Genomic DNA, 23,489 nt, shown 5'->3' with positions numbered 1-23,489 from the left:
AGAAAAGGAGTATTAGATAGCAACACCTCAGAATTTTTTTAATTGCTTTAAAATGTTGTGAGATGGTGCTGTGAAATTGTATTTTCTCATTAGAGAGCAGAGGTATGAAAATATATTGGCCAAAGCAGTCTTAATAATTGTAGCCCCTTAGCATTCAAATTAATTGTGTGAGATCACTTGTTGTTCTTTCAGAGTTAAAGCGAAGAATACATTTTATATGAAATGTAAAATTTGCTTGCAATGTCAAGTGAAGGTCTTTTAATTAAAAAAAAAAAGTTGTACATTCCTCCCCTGTTTACTGACATCAGCTGCCACTTTTAGTCTTGTAAGCTGTTTTGGCCCTGCAGGCAGTTCAAGGGAGGCAAATGGGAGGTAACAATGGATTATGGCAATACAGTATACTAAACACAGTAGAAATTACCAGTGAGGTCAGGGACAGGTATAAAGTGAGACAGTGAACAATAATGTAAAGATCTGGAGAGGAAGGTTTTGTTGTTCAGCTCATTAGTAATGCCCCAAAAGCAGCAGAAAAGTACAGTTTGTGCTCACTAATGCAGTGTTTTCCTCAGAAGGCCATTATTACGGAGTATTCAGATCTTTCACAAAAGGCACAGTACAGATGAAAGAACTGTGTGAGACTACAAATGTTACTAGAATGCTAGAATTTAAACCACACTTTGTCATTGAATGCTAGTAGAGGGGTGAAATTGCTGGATTAGATAGATAATACATCATTCCAGGTCACGTCATGAAAGATGGGAGCAAGTAGTAATTTATATAGATTTCAAATGACTCTTGCAGCCCAGCAGATGTAACATGTTGTCCTCTACCACATGGTCCTAATTTAAAAAGACTAAAACCTCAAAGAATCCCATTAGATGATTAAAGACAGAAATCCGGCTCCGGCTCTCTACCCCTTGTCTTTAAATGTGAATGTGTATATGTGTAATTGTGTTATCGCATTTGTCAGAATGCTTTTTCTCTTGTATCTCACAGATAGATCCATTTTGCCATACTCTTGCATTAACCTTTTTTTCTACACAGGTGTTCACACAACACAACTGACCTGGTATTTTACTTCTTAAAATATTATCTGACATGTTTTAACTGTTGTAAGGGATCAGGATTCACCCCCAACCCCCTAAAGGCAGTCAACACAAAAGGTTTGGGGGGCCTTAACCTCTTGCGCTCTGCAGGATTTTTGTGCTGCCGTCTGCAAATTTTCACACTCAAATTTAAAAGCTCCCTGTTCACACATACAGTGGGCTAATTTCATAAAAATTGTCTAATTTTACAGGTAACCCCCTACATTTTAAGAAATGATTGCAATAATTAATAAATAACATTGTATATGTTTAGTTTTATGATAAACATAATTTTTTTAAATAATTTTTTTTAAGTCTAAAGTTTAAAAGCATGCCATTTCAGTCCTGTGCTATCTATTTTCAAGCAAAATTATTTTATTCCTTTGGATGACAGCAAGTACTATAAAAAAGATTTTTTCCTCTATCACCTTCCATCACATTATTCTGATCTGAAATGTAGTTGGTGCTTTAATGCATTTTAGTGCTCACCCATAGACAACAAGTCTTTTTTTGAAGTGCTAAGAGCTTCCACATTGTTTTGTTGAATATCTTGACTTCTGAGCTGCCTAGAAGCCCAGTCTATGTGTCATTGGAAAACAGAGAATCACAGCTTTACAATGCTGTGAACATTTAGTCTTCAACAGATTTTGCTAATGATTTGTTTCTCATAATTTTGCTACTGAACTTCATATTTTGTTCAAAAATTTTTTTTACACAACATTGGATTATTCACCCAACCAAACTCAGAAACAAGTAAACAAGTAATTTCTTTAACTCATTTTAAAGCTAACAACACAAGGTAAGATTTGATATAACATTTGATGCTATTTGGGGCTACAGATCAGTGGTCAGCACAGAAAAAAGGATGAAAAAAGTTTGCATTACCAAACCAAAATAAAATGTCACTTGGTGATAAAATAATTCAAACTGTGGTATTGTGGCAACAAAATAAACTGTACAGTCAAAATAAACTGTTCATTTGATATATGACTTGTCTATTTAAGTGCTATGTGAAGGACTTTTATATTCATTTTAAAATTTCTACAACGTAACCTCTAGGTTGGGCCAATTTGTGACACAAATGTTTTCAGGCCTTATTTTGTTATTGTATGTAACTAGATGCAAAAGTGATGGGGTTACTCTAAAAAGATGAGATTCTAAGCTTTCAAATGATACCACATATGCCTAATTTATGCATCCAGGGACTTCAGTGTTTAAGTGAGATAATGGCTTGCCATATAGCGCCTCCCCTCAGAGTTTAAGAGGTTAAAGGAACAGTTAACCCATAAATGAAAATTATGTTATCATTCACTCACCCTCTAGTTCTCCTAAACCAGTATGACTTATTATATGTGAAGTAATGGCAGAATTTTCATTTTTGGGGTGAACTGTACCTTTAAACATAATAAGAATAATCTGTCACTGTGCTGTGGGCCACACTCTTCTACTAATGAAATATGTACTTCAACACACACACACACACACACACACACACACACACTCAGAGCAATGTCAATAAGCAGATGATTAGGTCATGGATCTCTAAGATGGACGCTTTTAATTTTTTATTCCTAAAAGCGCATCTTGAACTATTTCAGACTCACAAAGGCAGTTGTAATTGCTGCATGCCAGTTTTAAATTGGATCTTTCAAAGTAAGAAAAATACATTTAGCTGTCAGACATGTATTGCAACCATATTCAAAAACCTCTTTCTCATTAAAATCTGCTCTGCATTTAACATGAACATCTTGGTGTGAACAACACTCAGAGAAATTACTATGCACATTGTGAAGTGGTGAGTCAGCGTAACGCGCCTGTTCTAGATCGAGTTGCATAATTGTGTCCCAAACGTGAAGCATGTGAGTGGATGAATTAGGTTTGTGCTACACTATTTAATGGTTAAATATGAGTATTTCATGGCTGAGGATATCAGAAATAAATAAGAGCTGTCTTAGTGTGAGAGCTTTAAGAGTATCTGTGGAGTTTCATGAAGTAGCTACTTCTATTTTTAACTTCAGATGTGCTCTTTCAGAGGAAAATTTAATTGCTCAGAGTTTGCTCCTTTGTAGCTCTGGAGACATAATTTTTTAAGTGTTTAAGTATTAACTTTGTCTAAGATGTTTATCTTAAAAGATAAATAAAGATTGAAACATGTGACATTTGTTTACATGCTATAAGAATGTACAGCTATAAAATATATGTGGTCTAAAATGTAATGTCGTAAAATTTGGTCACTCGCTAGTTTTGGATGAATTTGATGAGGATTGTTTCAGTTCATATTGAAATCTCTGATGTTTAATTTCAGATTTTGGCATCTCTGCAAACCTGAGCACAGTTTGCTGAGATCTAAAATAAACCAAAAAGGAGAAACATGAGGTTACTAGGGTGTTTTACTTTATATTAAAGAGATTTATTTCCTATGGTCTCAGTTTTTATTTTGAAAAGCCACAATAACTCTTACAAATAAGATTTTTTTTTCTATTATTCTACATGACCACAATGATTTTTTTACTCCAAATCTGTGATCACATTAGCCTGTTTTTACCCTAAATATTTCTGATTCATTTTCACATTAGAGCTCAGCTAGCATGAACACCCACCCCTCCCCCCTCTTCTTGACCCATGAAAAAAAACAAAGGCCCTTCTTTTCACAAGCACAGGACAAAGTGTCTGGAACACATTATCCAAGCACGTGCCGGAATCGGCTCTTTCCTGCGCTCTTGTGGAATAAGTCCCGCTGTTTGTGTGTGAATTTAATTATGGAATTTGAACCATGCAGCAAAGAGGTCATTACACTAAAAATGACTGATTAAAGTCATCAAAAAAAGATATCATGAAAGTGCATTAGACAAGATAGGGCTGCTTTTCAGCCATTGTATTTGTGTGGGTGGGTGTGTGAGACTGCTAATTGCTCTCTCAAATTAAATAATTGTCCAAGTCTGTTCTGAAACAGCTTGTATATTTAAACAAAACACTAATATACCTTACACACACACACTTCAGTCTTAATTATAAATGTGTCATTTTGCTACACAATGTAGCTCATACAACTGAGGGAGCAAATAGCAGGGAAGTGGGTGTGTGTGGGGGTGTTTTGGTATTATTGTGGGGACTGCATTTCTGAAAATGTCCCAAGTGAATAGCAATCCTGTTGAAAACACCTTGCTGGGACGTCCCCAAAAAGGAAAAACATTCAAAAAGGCATTGTATAATTTCATAAATGTGTGTGAGTGAGTGGTTTTACATATGTATACTTTGGAGACCATTGTCAACTAAATCTGATGAAACCTCCATTTGGGGATGTCCACAATTGGGGAAAATGATTCATAAAGTAAATCGTTTTTTTTTTTTTTATGTGTGTGTGTGTGTGTGTGTGGTGGGGGGGTGGTTCACCTTTACAGTTTCTATTTTTGGGTTAGGGTTGGTATGTAGTATTTGAAATTGGCTTTATATAAAAACAAGATAAGTCTGGTTTGGTATGAGGTATGTCTTCAGATAAACTAAATGCTGTATATAACCTTCTAACATTCAAAGTTTGTCTTCACAACCTTCCTTTTCTAGTTAATAATTAAAAGCAGCTCTGATGCGAAGTCTGTTGATGTCTGGATTTTTCACACTCTCTGATTTCTGACATGCATGTGTAAACACACACACTCGTCACTGTGTGAAATGAAAGATTTAAACACTCAGGGCATGGTGTTTACTGTGTGGTGGTGTGTATCAGGAAGCCCCTGGTGGTGATGATGTTTATGTTTCTGGACAGAGCCGTGTGTGTGCAAGTGAGTGATGAAGGTGGAAAAACAGCATTGTTATGATGACATGGTTATGATCGGTGTCAAAGGCTCACAGGCAGCTGTCCACCCTCTCACTCATGAATCAAAACACATGTGCCTACTTGATACTCTTGTTAACACACACAAACACTGCACCAGACTGCAAATAATGCAAAACACAGTTGTTTGAAATATTTAATAATAATTCACCCAAAAAATGGAAATTCTGTCATCACTGACTTAACCTACACTAATGTCATTTTAGACCCGTGGAACACAAAAGGTGAATTTTTAAGGACTATCCTGGACACTCTTTTCCACTGAATAAAAAGTGGACTAGGACTGTCAACTTCCAAAATGACAAAAAAGCAATATAAATGTATCATAATAATATCATAAAAGTAATCCATTTGAATTTTCTGAAACTACAGGATAGCTTTTTGTGACAAACAGACTCTAAGTAAATGATGACAGTTTTCATTATTTGGATTAACTTTTTCTTTAACTATGTCTTGGGAACTGAAATTATGCTGATTTTTCATATGGATGCTTTAATCTTCTCACAAAGACCTTCTGTACTTTTTTTCACCAAATGCATCTGATATCATCTCTAATCATTTCCTGAACTAAGGCAACATTGTTGATGAGAGAGTTTCTCACTTTAGTGAGTGATTTAGCACTTTAGCATCTGATACTAAAAGGCAAAGCTTTGTCCTTTCTCTGTCACTCTGGGACACAAAGAGCTGAATATGCTTTTATATGCTACAAACTAGATCTTGACTTTGATCTAGCCTCCAACTTTACAGAGAGTGTCCTAATATGCACAGTTTGCATGTACTGAACATAAAAATGAGACAAGTTAAATTCCCTTGGGTGTGGTAAACATGAGCTTCACCTTAGTCAGAGGTAGTTATCATTAAAATACCACTAAGTGGTAATAGCCAAAGCTCCCTGGAAATGTCCACAATCCAGTTCAGTAGCTAGCAAGAAGTCAACTGGACTTAATCTGAACATATCTAACATTTATCTTACCATTACATCCTAAAGCGGAGTTTCAGTGGGTGCAGTGCACCCACAGCCAATTAATGGTGCATGGCTCATGCTAGAGGAAGCTTTGACAGAGGGTTTGACGCATACCACAGGCTGCGCAAGATGCACTTTGAGGGTGTAGACAGAGCCAGTGAATAAAACAATATCCAAAAGTACAACTGGACACGGCTCTGTAAATTTATCATTAGTCAACAGATGCTTACATCAGGGTGCGTTGCAGAGAAAGTTAATGCTCTATTGAATTTTTAACCAACAAAATCTTCCTCCCTATCGTAAACCTTTAAGGAATATTCCAGGTTCAACACAAGTTCAAGGTGAAGTGTGTAACTTTTTTTAGTGTCAAAATATGTTTTAATATACCAGATTATTGTTCACTGAGTAAAGCATTTGTGGGTTTACCTCCCCAAAAAGTGTAAACACTGAGCCTCCCAGTCACTATCAAAACATTGATGTTTATATTTTGAGCGGCCCACTCATCGCCACCCTTCCCTTTCTATCTAAACCTTTAGCATGAGTTTGGGGCGTGGCTACTTGTAGTTAACTGTTCAACCGGGAGAATATGAATGTCAGTGGTAGATGTTTTACAGAGGAGACAAAACTTAGCTTCGCCAAAACTCGATTTTTCGATTCTTGCTGTGTTAGTTCTCGACTGGTAAGCTACACTCTGGTATTGCCACACAAGTTAGCTCACTACTGTCGAGCTTCAGATAAATTCGTAAGATGTTCGGAATATGTAACGTTACCCTTACTACCGGTAGTTACCAGAAGAACTATCCTACCTCATCTGCTAGATACCCCGCACACCAGCTGCCGTTCAATCCGCCGATGTTATCGGACGAGCCGATTCCTCTGCAACACTTTCTGTCTGGTGTGTTTGTTATAGTGGTCTTTTTTATTATGATGTTAAACATTTATCACCTTTTATTTAGTATGGCCTATTTGTTCATAGGGAATCAGAGAGTGTGAAAGGGCATGATGACCTTGAGGGGTGTTGGCAAAGGTTGTTTGAAAACATACTTTACTTTTGTGATTTTGTTTGGTGCCATTAGTAGTGCAGAAATTACACACTTCACCTTCAAGGTGCTAATCAGCAGCATTTGTGGCATAATGTTGATTACCTCCAAAAAAAAATAGACATCCCTAATTTCATTGAAAAAAAAATAAAAAATAAGGTTACCTTGAGACACTTACAATGGAAGTGAATGGGGCCAATATTTGGAGGGTTTAAAGACAGAAATTTGAAGCTTATAATTTTATAAAAGTACTTGCATTAATTCTTCTTTTAAAACTCATGTATTATTTGAGGTATAAAGTTGTTTAAATCATCGTTTTTGCAGGGGGTTTTTGGGTTTACTGTGTTTTGTCATCATGGCAACAAAGTTATAAAATTGGCTATAACTTTACACATAAGGTTAGTAAGTGATTTTATCACTCTAAAATCATGTTAACACAAAGTTTATGTCTTGTGGCTATACTTTTTGAAACAATGAGTATTTTAACTTGTAGCCTCCGGATTGGCCATATTCACTTCTATTGTAATTGCCTTACTGTTACCCAGATTTTTCCTTTTTTTTTTTTTTTTTTTTTTTTTTTTTTTGAAGAAAAAAGGGACGTGTCAAAATTAGTTTTTTGTGATTAACATTAACATTATGCCACAAATGCTGATGTTTAAACCTAAGGTCTTCTCATTGCAAGTGCAGCATTTAAAACATTAAAATGTATCGCCTTAGAAGTCATGCGCTATAGTAAAAGTGTTTTGATGTCATAAGATAGCATTGTGTGAGGAACAGGGCAAAAAGAGTTTATAATCTGATAATCTGCCCTTCAACTTGAGATTTGTGTGAAAGAGAATAAAAGTTGTTGTTAGAGCCTTTAGTGTTTATTTCACCAGGAAACTGCTGCAATATGTACAACAAGCCATGTAAAAGTAATTTAGTAAAAATGTAGGTATATTAACGTGTTTCTATGAGACCAGGTTGCATTAAAAAAACATGGGTTCTGTGACGCAATGTAAATTCTGGTCTGTAGGCACCCCAAGCTGACAAGACTTTGGAATGTATAGTGATATTTGGGAAAAAATTGCTGCAATTTCTTGACATTTTCCATTGATTTCCTCATTGCAGCTATCTGAAATGGGTTTTAATCAGTTCCTGGAGCTTGCACCTAACCCAGGATTTCTCACTTGCAGCCACAAAAGACAAGCTCTGCTTTGATTACATCAAACTAAAAATGACCAGGAATTTTCACAAAGATTACTAATGTCCTCATGCAATCTTTTTATAGAATGCCATGGTGTCGTTCAAGGAGCTCTGCGGGCTGACTCCAGCAGCTAATATGAAGCAGTGTATCCTGACTGTGTCCTCCTGGATGATAAACAGCGAGCGGGCGCTGCGGGTGACAGTGGATCTGAGCGGGGCCTACCCCACCATGGAAGCCCAGGGCCCCATTCCAGAGCTACTACGCAAAGTGCTCACTGCTTATGACACGGTACAGAGAAATTCTGCAGTGTGGTGCAAAGAGTATATAACACAATGTGCTAGCACGCTTGTATGTCAGTATTACACCATGGTAGGCTAAGGTAAATAGTACAGGAGAACACAAACACAACATAATGGTGATACAGTACACAGTTTAGCTCAAAATGTTAGTTTAAATTGCTTTAGAGGTTTAAAAGGATAGTTGATTAAATTATTATTATTATTATTATTATTATTATTTTGGTCATCATTTACTCAGCCTTATAATGTTCTAAATGCACAGGACATTTTTTCTTTAATGGAACACACATGGAGATGTTAGGCAGAATGTTAGTCTCAGTCACCATTCACTTTCATTGCATCTTTTTTTCCACACAATGAAAGTGAATGGTGACTGAGACTAACATGCTGCGTAATATCACCTTTTGTGTTCCACTGAAGAAAGAAAGTTTCTGCGCTGAAGTTCTGCACGCAAAAGTGGCGCAACTATTTAGTGAATTCACCTCTGAATACTAAATTGAGTCCTCGCCATACAGTAGCGATAATTTAATTTATTCTGTTTAGATATTAATTCATCCATTAAGTAAAATACATTTCCTTTGGCTGGAACTGAATTAATTTATTCAGTCATTGCCTACAGCTGGATTGCAGCAACATATTCTCTACCTTGCTTGTTCCTTCCGTGTAATAGGACTGTGGTACAACATTTTAAATGCTTCAAAGATGTGAGTGTGATTTGATTCTATTACACACACACACACACGGCATACCCTGCAAAGCCGCTGTATTAAATCATGCTGTGTGTTTCCTCTTCATGGCACAATTCCATTTTGATACATGTAGACATCCTCATATATCATTTATGCAGGGACGTACTGTATGGGTCAGCCAAAGCAGCTTCCCAAGCACAGAATAGCATTGAATGACTTCCATTTTCAGAGTTTCCATCATAGTTAAACTACATTATAATGTGTCAAGTGCCATAGCATTTATTAAACTGACAGCAGGGAAGTTCAGTTGAAGTCAGAAGTTTACATACACTTAGGTTGAAGTCATTAAAACTAATTTTTTAACCACTCCACAGATTTCATATTAGCAAACTATAGATTTGGTCATCTACTTTGTGCATGACATGAGTAATGTTTCCAACAATTGTTTACAGACAGATTTTTTTCACTTTTAATTGATTATATCACAGTTCCAGTGGGTCAGAAGTTTACATACACTAAGTTAACTGTGCCGTTAAGCAGCTTGGAAAATTCCAGAAAATTCCAATTGGAGTCAATTGGATGTGTACCTGTGGATGTATTTTAAGGCCTACCTTCAAACTCCTCCATAGTGCCTCTATGCTTGACATCATGGGAAAATCAAAAGAAATCAGCCAAGACCTCAAAAAAAATTGTGGACCTCCACAAGTCTGGTTCATCCTTGGGAGCAATTTCCAAATGCCTGAAGGTACCACGTTCATCTGTACAAACAATAGTGCGCATGGGACCGTGCATCAGCCATGAAGTTAAAGCCCGGTCGCTAATGGGTCTTCCAAATGGACAATGACCCCAAGCATACCTCCAAAGTTGTGGCAAAATGGCTTAAGGACAACACAATTAAGGTATTGGAGTAGCCATTACAAAGCCCTGACCTCAATCCAATAGAAAATTTGTGGGCAGAACTGAAAAAGCATGTGCGAGCAAGGAGGCCTAACTGTCTCGGTTACACCAGTTCTGTCTGGAGGAATGGGCCAAAATTCCAGCAACTTATCGTGAGAAGCTTGTGGAAGGCTACCTAAAATGTTTGACCCAAGTTAAACAATTTAAAGGCAGTGCTACCAAATACTAACAAAGTGTATGTAAACTTCTGACCCACTGGGAATGTGATGAAAGAAATAAAGCTGAAATAAATCATTCTATCTACTATTATTCTGATATTTCACATTCTTAAAATAAAGTAGTGATCCTAATTGACCTAAGACAGGGAATGTTTTCTACGATTAAATGTCAGGACTTTTGAAAAACTGAGTTTAAATGTATTTGGCTAAGGTGCATGTAAACTTCTGACTTCAACTGTACGTGGGCACTCCTTTCTAATTAACAGGTTTGGTGTGTGAAAACCTTAATACTACTGCTGACAATGACATTCTAGAAAATTGTGTGCGACCAACGTTGTGGCAAAAGTGTGAGTCAGATCCTTTTCTGTTCCAGCATGACAATGCCCCTGTGCACAAAGCAGTGCCTGTAAAGGAATCATTTATTGAGTCTGGTGTGATGAGCTAGACTTGCCTGCTCAAAGCCCAGACCTGGCTTTCTGCAGGAAACACATTTATTCTTGTCTGGCCTATGAAATACATCTCAATCTCATCTGTCAATACAGCTTATTGCTTGGTGTGTGTGGATGTGTTTGTGTGTTTGAGCTTCTCTTGAGAGGGCATGTCTGATCTGGAAGTCTCACTTCCTGTTTAGACCTGACATCCTATTTCCTGTTGTTGGTTTCCCATAGATGATCCAGACGAGTCGCACGCTGATCGAATCAGCCGACGTCGTATACTCTAAACTCACACAAGCACAGCGAGCAGGTATAGTTGTGCACACACACCCATCTGTTTCTAAATCATGATAGGGATTTTCCATTGTTTTTATATTGAGAAAATTATATTTTCTAACCCTACCTCTAAAGCTAACCCTCACACAAACCTTTCAGCATTTTTACTTTTTCATTAAAACATTAGAAGATTTTAAGCCACTTTCCTCGTGGGGACTATTGGATGGTCCCCACAATGTAGGTGTGTTCAGGTTTTACTTTACTATTACTACTATTTAACATTTGTTCACCAAACACCAACACATTAGTATTAATATTAACAGGACATCCACAACTTTGGTTCATAATTCAACTGCAGTTTTTCACTTCACATTAATTAGGCAGTATTAATGGCTTTGTAATTTCATTATGTCTGTTTACTCACTGAGCAACAGGAGTGCTTGGAAATGTGGCATAAGGAAGCACACAAACATTCTCTCACACAGTCAAAAATCAGCCTACCCTCACTAATCAAGTGCTTTACTTTAGTACTTTAGTTGAAGTAAGATATTCTCCTCTAGAGTTCTCCCCCAAAGCTACATTTTTCTGTCAGCTTGTGCCTGTATGTAAGTTTAGGAATTCACTTGGCCTTCTGCAGACAGTTTTGATGATCCTGGGGGCTTTTTTTTATTCTTTTGTTTTTTTTTTTTTACCTACTTCTAACACAAAACCCACACTACAACACACACAATTGTGCATTATTTTGAAGCGATGCTAGGGATTTTCCCTAAAGCTTTTTACTGTGTTTCAAAGAGAGACTGAAAAAAGAGAGACTGAAAAAGAGAGAAAAAAGGAAAAGAGAAAAGAGAGATTGAAAAAAGGGAGACAGAAAAAAGATAGAGGAAAAGAAAGAAGGAAAGAAGAGAAAAGAGACTTAAAAAAGAGAGACAGAAAAAAGAAAAAATGTAAAGAAAGAAAAAAGAGAAGAGAGACTAAAAAAAGGAGATACTGGAAAGAAAGAGAGACAGAAAAAAAAAGAAATAGACTGAAAAAGAAAGGGAGACAGAAAAAAGAGAGAAAAAGGAAAAGAAAGAGAAAAGAGAGACTGAAAAAAGGAAAGAAAGAGACTGAAAGAGACTAAAAAGAAAGACTGAAAAAGAGAGAAAAAGGAAAAGAAAGAAAGAGGAGAAAAGAAAGACAGAAAAAAGAGAGAAAATTGAAAAGAATGAAAGAAAGAGAAGAGAGACTGAAAAAAGAAAGAGACTGAAAGAAGAAAGAGATACTGGAAAGAAAGACAGACATACAGACAGACAGACAGATGAAAAAAGAGAGAAAAAAGGAAATGCAAGAAAAGAGAGACTGAAAAAAGAGAGAAAAAGGAAGAAAGAGAGACTGAAAAAAGAGATGGAAAAGAAAGAAAAAAGAAACTGAGACAAAAGAGAAAGACAGAAAAAGAAGAGAAAAAAGGAGAAGAATGAAAGGGAAAAGAGACTGAAAGAGACAAAATAGAAAGAGAAAAAAGGAAAAGAAAAGAGACTGAAAAAAGGGAAAGAAAGAAAAGAAAGAAAGACTGAGAGATAAAATAGAGAGAAAAAGAAAGAGAAAAAAGAAAAAGAAAGAAAGTAAAAATAGAGACAAAGAAGAAAGAGATACTGGAGAGAAAGACAGACAGAAAAAAGAAAGAGAATGAAAAAAGGAAAAGAAAGAGACTGAAAGAGACAAAATAGAAAGAGACAGAAAAAGAGAAAAAAGGAAAAAAAACAAAAAGAAAAAAGTGAGACTGAAAAAAGAGACAGAAAAAAGAGAGAAAAAGGAAAAGAAATAGACTGAGAGACAAAATATAGAGACAGAAAAAGAAAGAGAAAAAAGGAAAAAAAGAAAGTGAAAAGAGAGACTGAAAAAAGAGAGAGAAAAGGAAAAGACAGAAAGAAAAAGAGAAAAGAGAGACTGAAAAAAGGAAGAAAGAAAGAAAAAAATGGGATTGGGAACCCTGGATTAATGTTCCCTTAACCCCTGTTTGATCACGTCTCAGTGAATGTTTTTACATGCAAAGTCTTACACTGATCATGCTTTATAAGCTGGTAATTTGTGTGGTCATGTAAACACCTTAAACAGCTTTCCTTTAGTGGGGTATGGTCATAAAGTGTTTAAGCATAAACTAATAAACATGCAGATATTTGCCCATTTCCCAGATTTCGTGTTGCATGTAAATACCTTTACTGGCATTCTTAACAACTGATTCAATGTGCTCAAGTGTTGTTCACATACCTGTATATGTTTTGACATCAAAAGAAGAGAATGATCCGATGATTTCAAGTCTCATGGAAACACTGTTTTCTTGCATTTTCAGATTTTTTTTAAATAAACAGATTTGTGGTAGTTATCATCATATTGGTGTGCATATAAACACACTGATTGTTAATGGAGCAATTTGCTATAGGGAGCGAATGACTATCGGTCAATTAAATAAGGTTGTCATGATAGCACTGTCTCCTCGCCTGCTCTCTCTCTCTCTCATCCTATGTCCTTTATCTATCTTACGCTAGTGGAGAGGTTGAATCATGCCTTTGCCAATGACCTTCTCTGCTCTTACTGGTTTTGACTCGAAAGTAAACACATTTCTACAACCCTCACAGTCTTTCACATTCTCTCACCCATTCACTCATGCAGATTTGGACTTGTCCAGCTGAGTGTCACAGCTGCCGATCTGAACCTTAATTAGCAGAGTGAGGGGAGGGGGCAGCTGTTTGAGCAAGAGAGAGAGAGAGCGCAGTTGAGGTGCTGATAGCGTTGTCCAGAACCTCTCCATTCTAATAAACACTTCAGTCAGACTCTGCTAATTAAAAGTGAGTTAAGTAATTATGATGGAGAGAAGGCAAGACTAGGCAGAGAGGGGTAGAGCACTTAGAACTGACCATTCCAGCTCACATGAACATGATTCTTAAATTTCATGGTTGGGCAAGGCCAGAAACACACTTGGATGGATGGTCATGTACTTGTGTAAAGTATGTTTTGGGCCTCTTAGACTTATATTTATGGAAATAGATATGAATACCCAGCTATGTGGATTCAAACACACATGCATGAATATAAATAAAGCAGAATGCATTCAATTATATTCGTGATAATCTACTTGACATGCCAGTTAAACCATTGCAAGGACTCGTATCATCTACTCATTGAGAAGGCTATTCAATACTGCCTGTAACTAACAATCTTATTTTCTATTTGTCGCAGTCACTTAATTCAATACTTTGTCCTGTTACCTCAATCCTTTATCTCATTTCTTCTCTTAATCCTTTTCTTTATTCCTCTTTTTTTGTGTGCCTTCACAGTGACACCTCAGATTCCACCCCACACAACAACATGTCACATCCAATCATCCAATCAGGAGGCAGCCTATTCTGAGAGGATCATCATATATCACTGCCATTGCCATAGCAACCACATTAAGTGTAACTGAGTGACTTTATCTGTCATTAAACACTCTCATCTGTATCAAACTTCAAAGGCACAGAAACACAGAAAAATGTACCAGCCTTCTCATTAAACAATGGCTCAGAGCAATACAAATGATGCCTTGCCCAGCAAATCTTTTGTTATTTGCAACCTTATTTCTCTTTTGTCCTTGTTAGGGATGTCAAAAGTAGCAATAGTTTGTTACCGAGTCGATACTGAAATAAAATAAAAAGTAACGATTCCAGTCTTTTTATAGTATCGCAATACCGAGGACTGACTCAATTCAGTACCCGAGCGCTGTCTCGCTGCTTTTGAACTCTCACATGTGTATGTGCATGCAGCAAATGCACATCTTGGTCACAATTCATGTCCTGATTAGATATCCACATTAACACATTCGGTAATGCTTTTGGTGAATGTAAACAGGTTTTGTGTCAAAATATGGGATTATTACACCTTGCAGTGTAAATGTATCCTAGATTTTAAGCGTAACTGAACTGCCGCTGTCTATTATGTTGTTACTGTTTATCAAACAACAATATTGTCAAGAAAAAGAGAAAACCACTTGCTTCTCTTGATTGAATACCTTTATTAGCTTTAATAAGCTCTCTACAATCGAACATGAACGCAAATATAGGCCTAAAGTTAAAAAACAGTGACTAATTTTATCTAGATACTGTATGTACAGTTTGTCAGGACATACTTGAAGGCTACATACCATAGTTTTAATTAAAAATTATTATTATTATTATTATTATTTATTAAAGAAGTATGTTCACAGAGTTTTTTTCTGTGACATCAAAATTGTTATAGAGAATTGTAAAAATTCACTGGTTTTTGGTATGGACCAGGATCAAAAATATACTTTTTACTAACGTCAATATTTGCCCCTGGATTTTATTTTCAAGGCCATTTTTTAAAGTTGTTACCTTTAAAATTAAATCAGCATCAACTCGTGTTCAACTAGAATTTTGTTTGATAATTTATTTTTTAAATAAGCCTAGAATAATATATCATACAGACACAAATAAAACAAGCGTGAGCTCTTGAAAATTAAGTTACTGTGTCGACATTTTTGCAAAACAAAATGATGTGCTTCATTTCAGTTTACTAGTGAGATTTCCAGTGGGGGCCCCAAAAGCGAGTGAAATGGTGTCGTAATCAGACGAGGTTTCAAAGGTGAATTTTAGACAGAGGTTTTAATGAGTATAACGTACCTCCATAACCAAAAAACTTAAATCTAAACCTAACTAATATTGTTCTAAAGGCAAATGAGAAGTGAACAAAACAGACATCCTCACCCTAAACCAACACCTAAACCTAACTGATAGTGTCCTAAGAAATGCAATATGAAAAGCACATTTTCTTCTGTGACACTTTTGCCTCACGTGTCAACTTGGACAGGTGAATTACAATGGAAGCTACTCACATTGGAATAAGTGTGTAAATGTTGGTGGGTCTGTAATACAAGCATTAAAATGTTTTGTTTTTCAAATGATGCGTTAGAGCAAAAGCAAGCAGATATCATAACATAGCAGTGTGTGAGTGTGAAAAATAAGTGTTTATAAAGTAATAATCAGCCACTGAAGTCATGTTTTGTGTGATAGTGAATAAAATGAACAGTTGTTGTAGCCCCTCTAGTGTTGATTTCAACAGGAAACTGTGACGAAAAGTAGAACGAGGCATGTCAAACTCAGTTAGCAAAAATATAATCAAAGTATGTTCATTCTATGAGACTCGGTTGCACAAAACAGAAGAATTCATTACAAAGGCATTTTTTGCCTCCACATTTTGAATTTTGGGAGCATTTTTGTCAATTTCATTGGCATTTTTACCCTGAACCCCTGTCCATTTATGACCCTGGTATTGACTACTGAAATGCTGGTATTGTGACAACCCCAGTCCTAATCTTGTTTTCCATTTTGTCCTCTCCTTTCCTCATTCATTTCACAAGCGCTTCCTCACTGCATGCCTTTGAACACAAGTAGATTCAAATAAACAAATTTGGATAACGATGTTGTTAGAAAACTGACATAGTAAGCAAATGAACTTGGAGTGAGTACAGCTGTCCTCTTTTGCAGATGTGCACTTGTAGCCTCAGGGCCTGTACAAAATCATATGAATGCTGAGTAACTACAACCAGTTTGACATAAAAAGAGTGTTTATGACTAGCAAGCCTTGCAGTAGCAGTGTGTTTGCATAAATTTAGCTTTGGCTGTGGAGATGAGAGGACCTGTGCTTGGAGTGAATGCCAACTGTGCGAGGTGGACAATGAGCAGGTGTTAGGGAGCATTTTGACTCCTCCAGGCTTAGCGCCCAGAGAGGCAACATCTGAACTTGCAGAATTGAAGTGTTCTCAAACATAATTCACACCAACAGTTCTCTTACACACATGCTCTGTCCACTTCAGCTGAAGTACATACTGTACCTTGTGTTGCATTGATATGAAGCATGTCTGTGTCACAAGTGTATGTTCATGTCTGCGCATTTGTTCATCTGGATGTTTTTAACCAGGCAGTGGACTGAAGAAACGAAGTGAGAAAGCAGGTCAGAAGATGTATGGGTGTAATTATAATACCACTTTGCAGTCACTTCTTTGAACCTTTGAATATTTACGTAATAATTTGACCAAAAATGAAAATCATTTATTCACTGTATGTTATTCCAAACCTGTATGGCTTTCTTCTGTGGAATATAAAAGATGTTAGGCAGAATGTTAGCCTCAGTCACCATTCACTTCTATTGTATGGAAAAAAGATGCAATGAAAGTGAATGGTGACTGGGGCTAACATTCTGCCTTACATCTTGTTTCTCGTCAGACGTTACAGTACTCACATGGGTGAGTAAATGATGACAGAATTTTCAGTTTTGGGTCAGAAGTTCAGATTACACATTACATTTCTTTGTTTGGATATTTGTGCCACAAATCACTAACAAAAAGGTACCAAAGATTTTGGGCTATGGTACCATGGCAATGCCATGATTTTTTGGGACATGTTTCATGGAAATACCATTTTGTTTTTAACATTTAAAATGGAAGTACCATGGTATTACCATCTGATATTATCCTTGTACTGCCACTGTACGTTTTGTAAGGGAATGACTGCTATTGCACTGAACAGTTGATCGTTTGTAGCACTTTTAAATAGTTTTATTACAGATTTTTGACGTAAAAAACGTAAAACAACTTTTTTATTACCAGCTGTTAGATTGGCTCACTTAGTGACACCATCCATCTGTCTGTCCATCCATACATCCATGTGCTCAGTTTTTTTATTCTCCTCCCTACTGGGAATGATATGGAGTGAGTCACGGCTGTGATTTGGTTGCCCTGTGGCAGCTTGTCAGAAAAAGAGCAGCCTCTACCAATAACAATGCTCTTATTTTCTTCTGTGATATCATTGCCCATATCTTTTACAAATAAAAAGCAAATTCTTGAGGTTCACGTTACGCTGGTTAGTTGCATAACGGAATGTTGATTGCTGGAATTGCTGACAAATTTTGGCTTTAACTGAGCTGAAACTATTCCCTTAGGGTTGGACTTTCACGAGGATCTGCATCGGATCGGGGCGAGGGAAGGACTGAAAGGGAGGAAGCTACAGAAGGCTATGGAGAGTTACGCTTGGAACATCACTGTGCTGAAGGTTTGTATGTCAGTCATCTACCCAGAACTGGATAGGCCATGAAATTCAGAATGATGGCACTGAAAGGCCAGCTTCATTCTGCACAGGATCTCACAAGACTCATGGGTTAGGAATTTGCAGATGTGAACTTCTACTCTGAAAATGTATTAGCTTGAGTGCACTCTACACAACTCCTGAAGCACCACTGGATACTGGGATATTCCCTTCTCTTATGGGAAGGTACAGAAATATTGGTAAATAACATTGCTGAATCAGTTTTACTCGAATAGAAAAAAAAAAAATACTGACGATAGTCTCACAGATTTTTTTGTCTTTTATCTCATTTTGCACAAGATAAAACACTTTTGTGTAATGGACATTCATTACAAAGGGTCGCTAACAGGTTTGAATTCACTGTTGCCACTTAGAACATTTCCTGGCAGATAGCGCAAACAATACGATTTCATGCCAGTGGAGGCCAGAATTAAGTAGCTTATCCTAATATCATAGTGTTCTTTATGATGGTAGAAATTACTTAAATGATTCGTAACCGTAAATCCTGAAGCAATACGTTTATTTTAATAAAAAATAATCATCAATTGAATTGTTTTTAAAATGTATGTATAGTTATGAAAGACAAAAATGAAAGACGAATGTCTATAGTGCAGTAATGTTCATGGTTCCATTGTTAGTAAGGCTTGATAAGAATTAAATAATTAAATAATTTTCTGGTAAATTTCTCATTACGGCAACACGTCCAGATTCAAAATTAGGTCCATAAAATGTAGCATAAACTAAATAATAAAAAAATTAAAAAAAATTAAAAAAATCAATAACAAATTATTTTAAAATGTATGTATATTGTACCCAAGGTCCAATTGCAAATAACAAGAATTTATTTTACGTTCCAAACATCACCCTTTGGATAAAAGACTGAAAAAAAATTTTATTTTTATTTTTTTTAAATAATGACTTATTCTGCCATGATGCATCTGCAAGAGAAGTTCAAACATGGGTTGCTGAATACTTGTCACCTTTTTTCACTAAAAGTGTAGTTGTGTCTATATGACCTCTTCCGACATAATTCTTATTACTGCAACTGATGCTAACTTTAAAAGACAATGGATTTAATTATCAATTTTGACCACTAAATAAATTATTCTTAAGAATATATATATATATATATATATATATATATATATATATATATATATATATATATATCTCTTAAGAATAATTTTATTTAGTGGTCAAAATTATATACAATATGTATATACAGTACATAGAGGTGCAAATATGGTTGGTGTGTTTTGGTAATGACATAAATTGTTTTTTTTTAAACAAATTTCGTGAGTAATGATTCATATTTTTAGGATCTCTTCTAAATATTAACATGTATAGTAGGTTCAAATCAATTTTAACTATTTTTTAAAATAATCAGCTTCTCAGATTTTTGGCCAGGGTTTTATGTGTTGCAGTAATGATAATCTTGATCAGATCTTTTTTTTTTTATTGTGGAAAAATGCTAAAATATGTCTTGATTATACTTTTCACAGTGATATTAGACTTTTTCAAAGGAAAAGAAACAAAATTGTTAACTCTTGTAAAGTATTGAGAGTGATCTGAATTAAATCAGTATTTTGTGAGAATAAACCTATTTGTATTGCTCAAAATTAGGGTTAGGGATTTGAACATTAAACTTGGCCACATAACTTGCACCATTTATGCTACAGACATGAATGATAAATCATTTCTTAAAACAAAATTGAGAAATGCCATTACTTTTCTAAGCAATCAGACTTAAGATTTAAACCTGGTGGACAATAAAACAGCCAAAGAACGTTCTGTAGGCATACACTGAAAGAGAGACCTGCGCATAGGAGCCTGTTTTTTGGTCTAGGGACCATAAAATCATAGGAACTTGGGGTCTTTAAGCAGCCACCTATGTAGTAATCACCAAACGCAATCTAGCAATCTCCTAGCAAATACCCAGAACACCATATAGCAACACACTAAAAAACACTTAAAACACCTTAGCAACCACAAAGCAATGCCCCGGCAACCACCCACAACATCTTAGCATATTGGTGGCGAGTTTTGTATGGGCACGCACCACCCACATTTCTTCAGAAAATGTACAAATCTGGTTACATATATACATGTGTCACCATCAATATTGGGACCTTGCTGTCTGGGCTCTTTTATCATATTTGAGGATCCAGCATCTGGTGGTCTTTCAGTAACAGCAGACATCAACCATATAGCACATATTGTGGGAGAGAATTAATCAGCTATGATGCCCAAGGGCCTTTCAGCCCTCCCCATTCTTCCCACCAACACTGTGGTAATTAATTTGTGCAGATTGCTGACAACATTGTCAGACATCTTTATTTGTAGTCTTGGCAACTTGCTGACACACAAGACATCTCCATTTAGTGAAAACGTATTTTTCACTGCTCAAATCTATTCAGTTTTTAAAATGTCAAAGTACTTTATTGGCTTGATTTTTTTACATACAATATTGTCAAAGCATCAGTACATACACATAGAAAAAAATGGTGCCAGTAATAAAGTAATAGTGTACAATATACAGTATACAATAAAATAAAAACCAAGAAATCTCTATCATTTACTTTTTTTTTCTCACTCTGCAGTCTTATTCTTGCTCCCTATCTCTCTCTTTGGAGATGTGTTATATATTTATGGTGTTTAAGATCTGATAAGCTTTCCTTAAAGTGCCAAGTTTTGTGACATATTAATTGTCTCTGTGATAATGGAAACACAGATTAACTGCACACAGAGGGAAGTCTAGCAAACAGAGATTAGGAAATGTCACCTTTAGCTGGTGATGGCGTTAATGAAAGTGTCAAATTGCAGAACAACGTTATGAACTGGATTCTGGTCTAGACTAAGAGTTTGCTTGGGTAACCTGACTTTCTTGATTTAGAGTATGTTCTGTTACATATAGAAACTTTATAGAGAGCATCATTCTGAAGGTTGGTTTGCATGTCAGTGTAGAGCAGGTACTGTATGTAGCACAGGTGTGGGCTGGATTGGATTCTTAATTAAGCCTTAAATTAATTAGGACTAGAATAAAGCACTAAAGAGGCCTAAAAGGCCATGGACTGTGTGCATCTCACACATACCATCCTATTTGTGTGTTCTAGCCTAATTATTAGGGTGATTTTTTTGAACTTGTGGTCCACATACAGTAATGAGGTGCTGCATTTCAGCCTAAAACACAGAGTTGAATGCAAATTCACGTATGTATTCTAACATGCACAGTTTATGGGGGCAGTTTGGTTTATTTAGAACTACATTAAGAATTAAAAAGAATAAACCACACACATAAAGATATTTTCCAGGTTCAATGCAAGTTTAGCCCTATCAACAGTAGGCTTAAAGGGATATTTCACCCAAAAATGAAAATTCTCTTATCATTTACTCACCCTCATGCCATCCTAGATGTGTTTGACTTTCTTTCTTCTGCAGAACACAAATTATGATATTTAGAGTCATTTTTCAGCTCTGTAGGTCCTCACAATGCAAGTGAATGGGTGCCAAAATTTTGATGCACCAGAAAGCACATAAAGGCATCATAAAAGTAATCCATACAACTCCAGTGTTTTAATTCATATCTTCAGAATTTATATTATAGGTGTGGTTGAGAAACAGATAAATATTTAAGTTATTTTTTGCTAGAAATTCTTCCTCCCGCCCAGTAGGGGCAATATGCATGAAGAATATGAATCACTAAAAACACAAGAAGAAAATGTAAAAGTGAAAGTTAATGTGGAGATTGACTGAGCAGGGAGGAGAAGTTATAGTAAAAAAGGACTGATCTGTTTCTCACCCACACCTATCATATCGCTTCTGAAGACATTGATTTAACCACTGGAGTCTTACTTTTGAGGTGACTTATGTGATTTTTGGAGCTTCAAAATGTTGGCGCCCATTCACTTGCATTGTGTGGACCAAAAGAGCTGAGTAATTCTTCACAATTTTTTAATTTGAATTCAGCATATGAAAGAAAGTCATACACATCTGGGATGGCATAAGGGTGATTAAATGATGAGAGAATTTTCATTTTTGGGTGAACTATTCCTTTAATCCCTATATGTGACATAAACATTAAAATACACACTTTTGAAAGTATAGCCACATAATTTGAACACCTGTTAACATGAGACTACTGTGGTAAAAGTGCTTACTAACCTGTGTGTGCAAGTTACTGTATATCCAGTCTTTGAACTTCATGACTACGTAAAGCCTGTAAACCCTTTGCACAATTCACGCAAGTATTCCAGAAAGGGCAGTGACGTTATTATCTATAAGTAATGTTTACATAGCGCATAATTTCTAAATTTACTCCAACACGTAAACAAAAGTTCATATCTACTTATAAAATAGTCCCACTTCAAACAGATGATTTAGACAACTTTACACCTTAACACATTTTGGTATGGAAGAATGAAGTCCTTTAACAAAAATACAAGATGCAAATTCTGCCTTTAAACCCTCCAGATTGTCTTGTCCCATAGACTATAATTGAAAGTGCATTACTGAAAAAATTATTTTCCTTTGTCTTCTGCAGCTGAATGACGAGTCAAAATGATTTTCTGTGAATAAATGACAGCAAGCAATCTTGTATTGGACTCTGAACATTCTTTTAAAAGCGTCTCTGAAAATAGCATGCTTCATTGCGCTGGTAGATCAGTTCAGTCCACCACAGTCTTACTTTGTGACAAAAATAGATAAGTTTGACAAGTCCCAACTCTATCCAGGAAATCACATCAAACTGTCACCTGAAGCATAGAAGTGTTTCATCCAAACTTTATAAACTATGTACCACCTTGTCTCTCTGCAATGCTCTTAGCTTCTCTTCTACCACAGCCTAAGAGACTATATGCGTCACGCCGGTATGCATAATTCATCCGTTTTAAAATATATCATTTATTTATGGCAAAAGGTTTCTCTATCCAGGTCAGGGAGCCTCTCCAGCTCTGGGCAGTCATGTAGGTTCTCTCAGATGGTCCATAGTGGAGTAGATGCAGGTATAGCATCCAGCTGCCAAAACTACTGGTCTCACCTGTCCTGTCTTTTTTGGATTAGGGCATTGGAAAGAGTTGAGCGCCACTGCAGTCTGAGTGAGCATTACGCAGTGCAGCTGATGTTGCAGTGCTCTCTCTGGGAGTTGTCGTCACATTGAGTAAAGTTAATTCTGTTTCTGTCTGGTCCTCAATTAGGAATGCTCAGTGACCACATGATGCATTTCTCTGCCTTGTCCACCTGTGCTGCTTGCTTGGGAGATTTCATTGGCTAGCTGATGTATGAATCATAAATAATAGCAATGAGGGAAATCATTTTGACAGCTGGCCATCCCTGTGTGATTTACGAACCTATTTGTGAAGATACAATTTATTCACATCTTGATTTGAACTCCAAACAATGGACGAAATTAGTTTATATCTGTCTCATTAAAGGGAAAGTGTGTAATTTTGTCAAGTT

General features: G+C 36.2%; 1 protein-coding gene across 3 annotated transcripts in view; it reads left to right on the top strand.

Moving 5' to 3' along the window:
• The window catches only part of plcl5 (phospholipase C like 5), a 114,590-nt gene that overhangs the window by 86,684 nt on the left and 4,417 nt on the right, over positions 1-23,489 (top strand). For 2 of the 3 annotated variants that reach the window (XM_051714637.1, XM_051714635.1), the window contains 3 exons: positions 8,192-8,395; positions 10,879-10,954; positions 17,893-18,002. In XM_051714637.1, coding sequence (XP_051570597.1) covers positions 8,192-8,395; positions 10,879-10,954; positions 17,893-18,002 — 390 coding nt within the window. Of the gene's footprint in view, positions 1-8,191; positions 8,396-10,878; positions 10,955-14,234; positions 17,848-17,892; positions 18,003-23,489 lie in introns of those variants that run through there. The other variant, XM_051714636.1, reaches the window with a different exon arrangement.

This window comes from Myxocyprinus asiaticus, chromosome 13, assembly GCF_019703515.2.
Source record: "Myxocyprinus asiaticus isolate MX2 ecotype Aquarium Trade chromosome 13, UBuf_Myxa_2, whole genome shotgun sequence".
NCBI lineage: Eukaryota > Metazoa > Chordata > Actinopteri > Cypriniformes > Catostomidae > Myxocyprinus > Myxocyprinus asiaticus.
The sequence above is the reverse complement of the archived record's forward strand: the minus strand, read 5'-3'. Positions and strand labels throughout refer to the sequence as shown.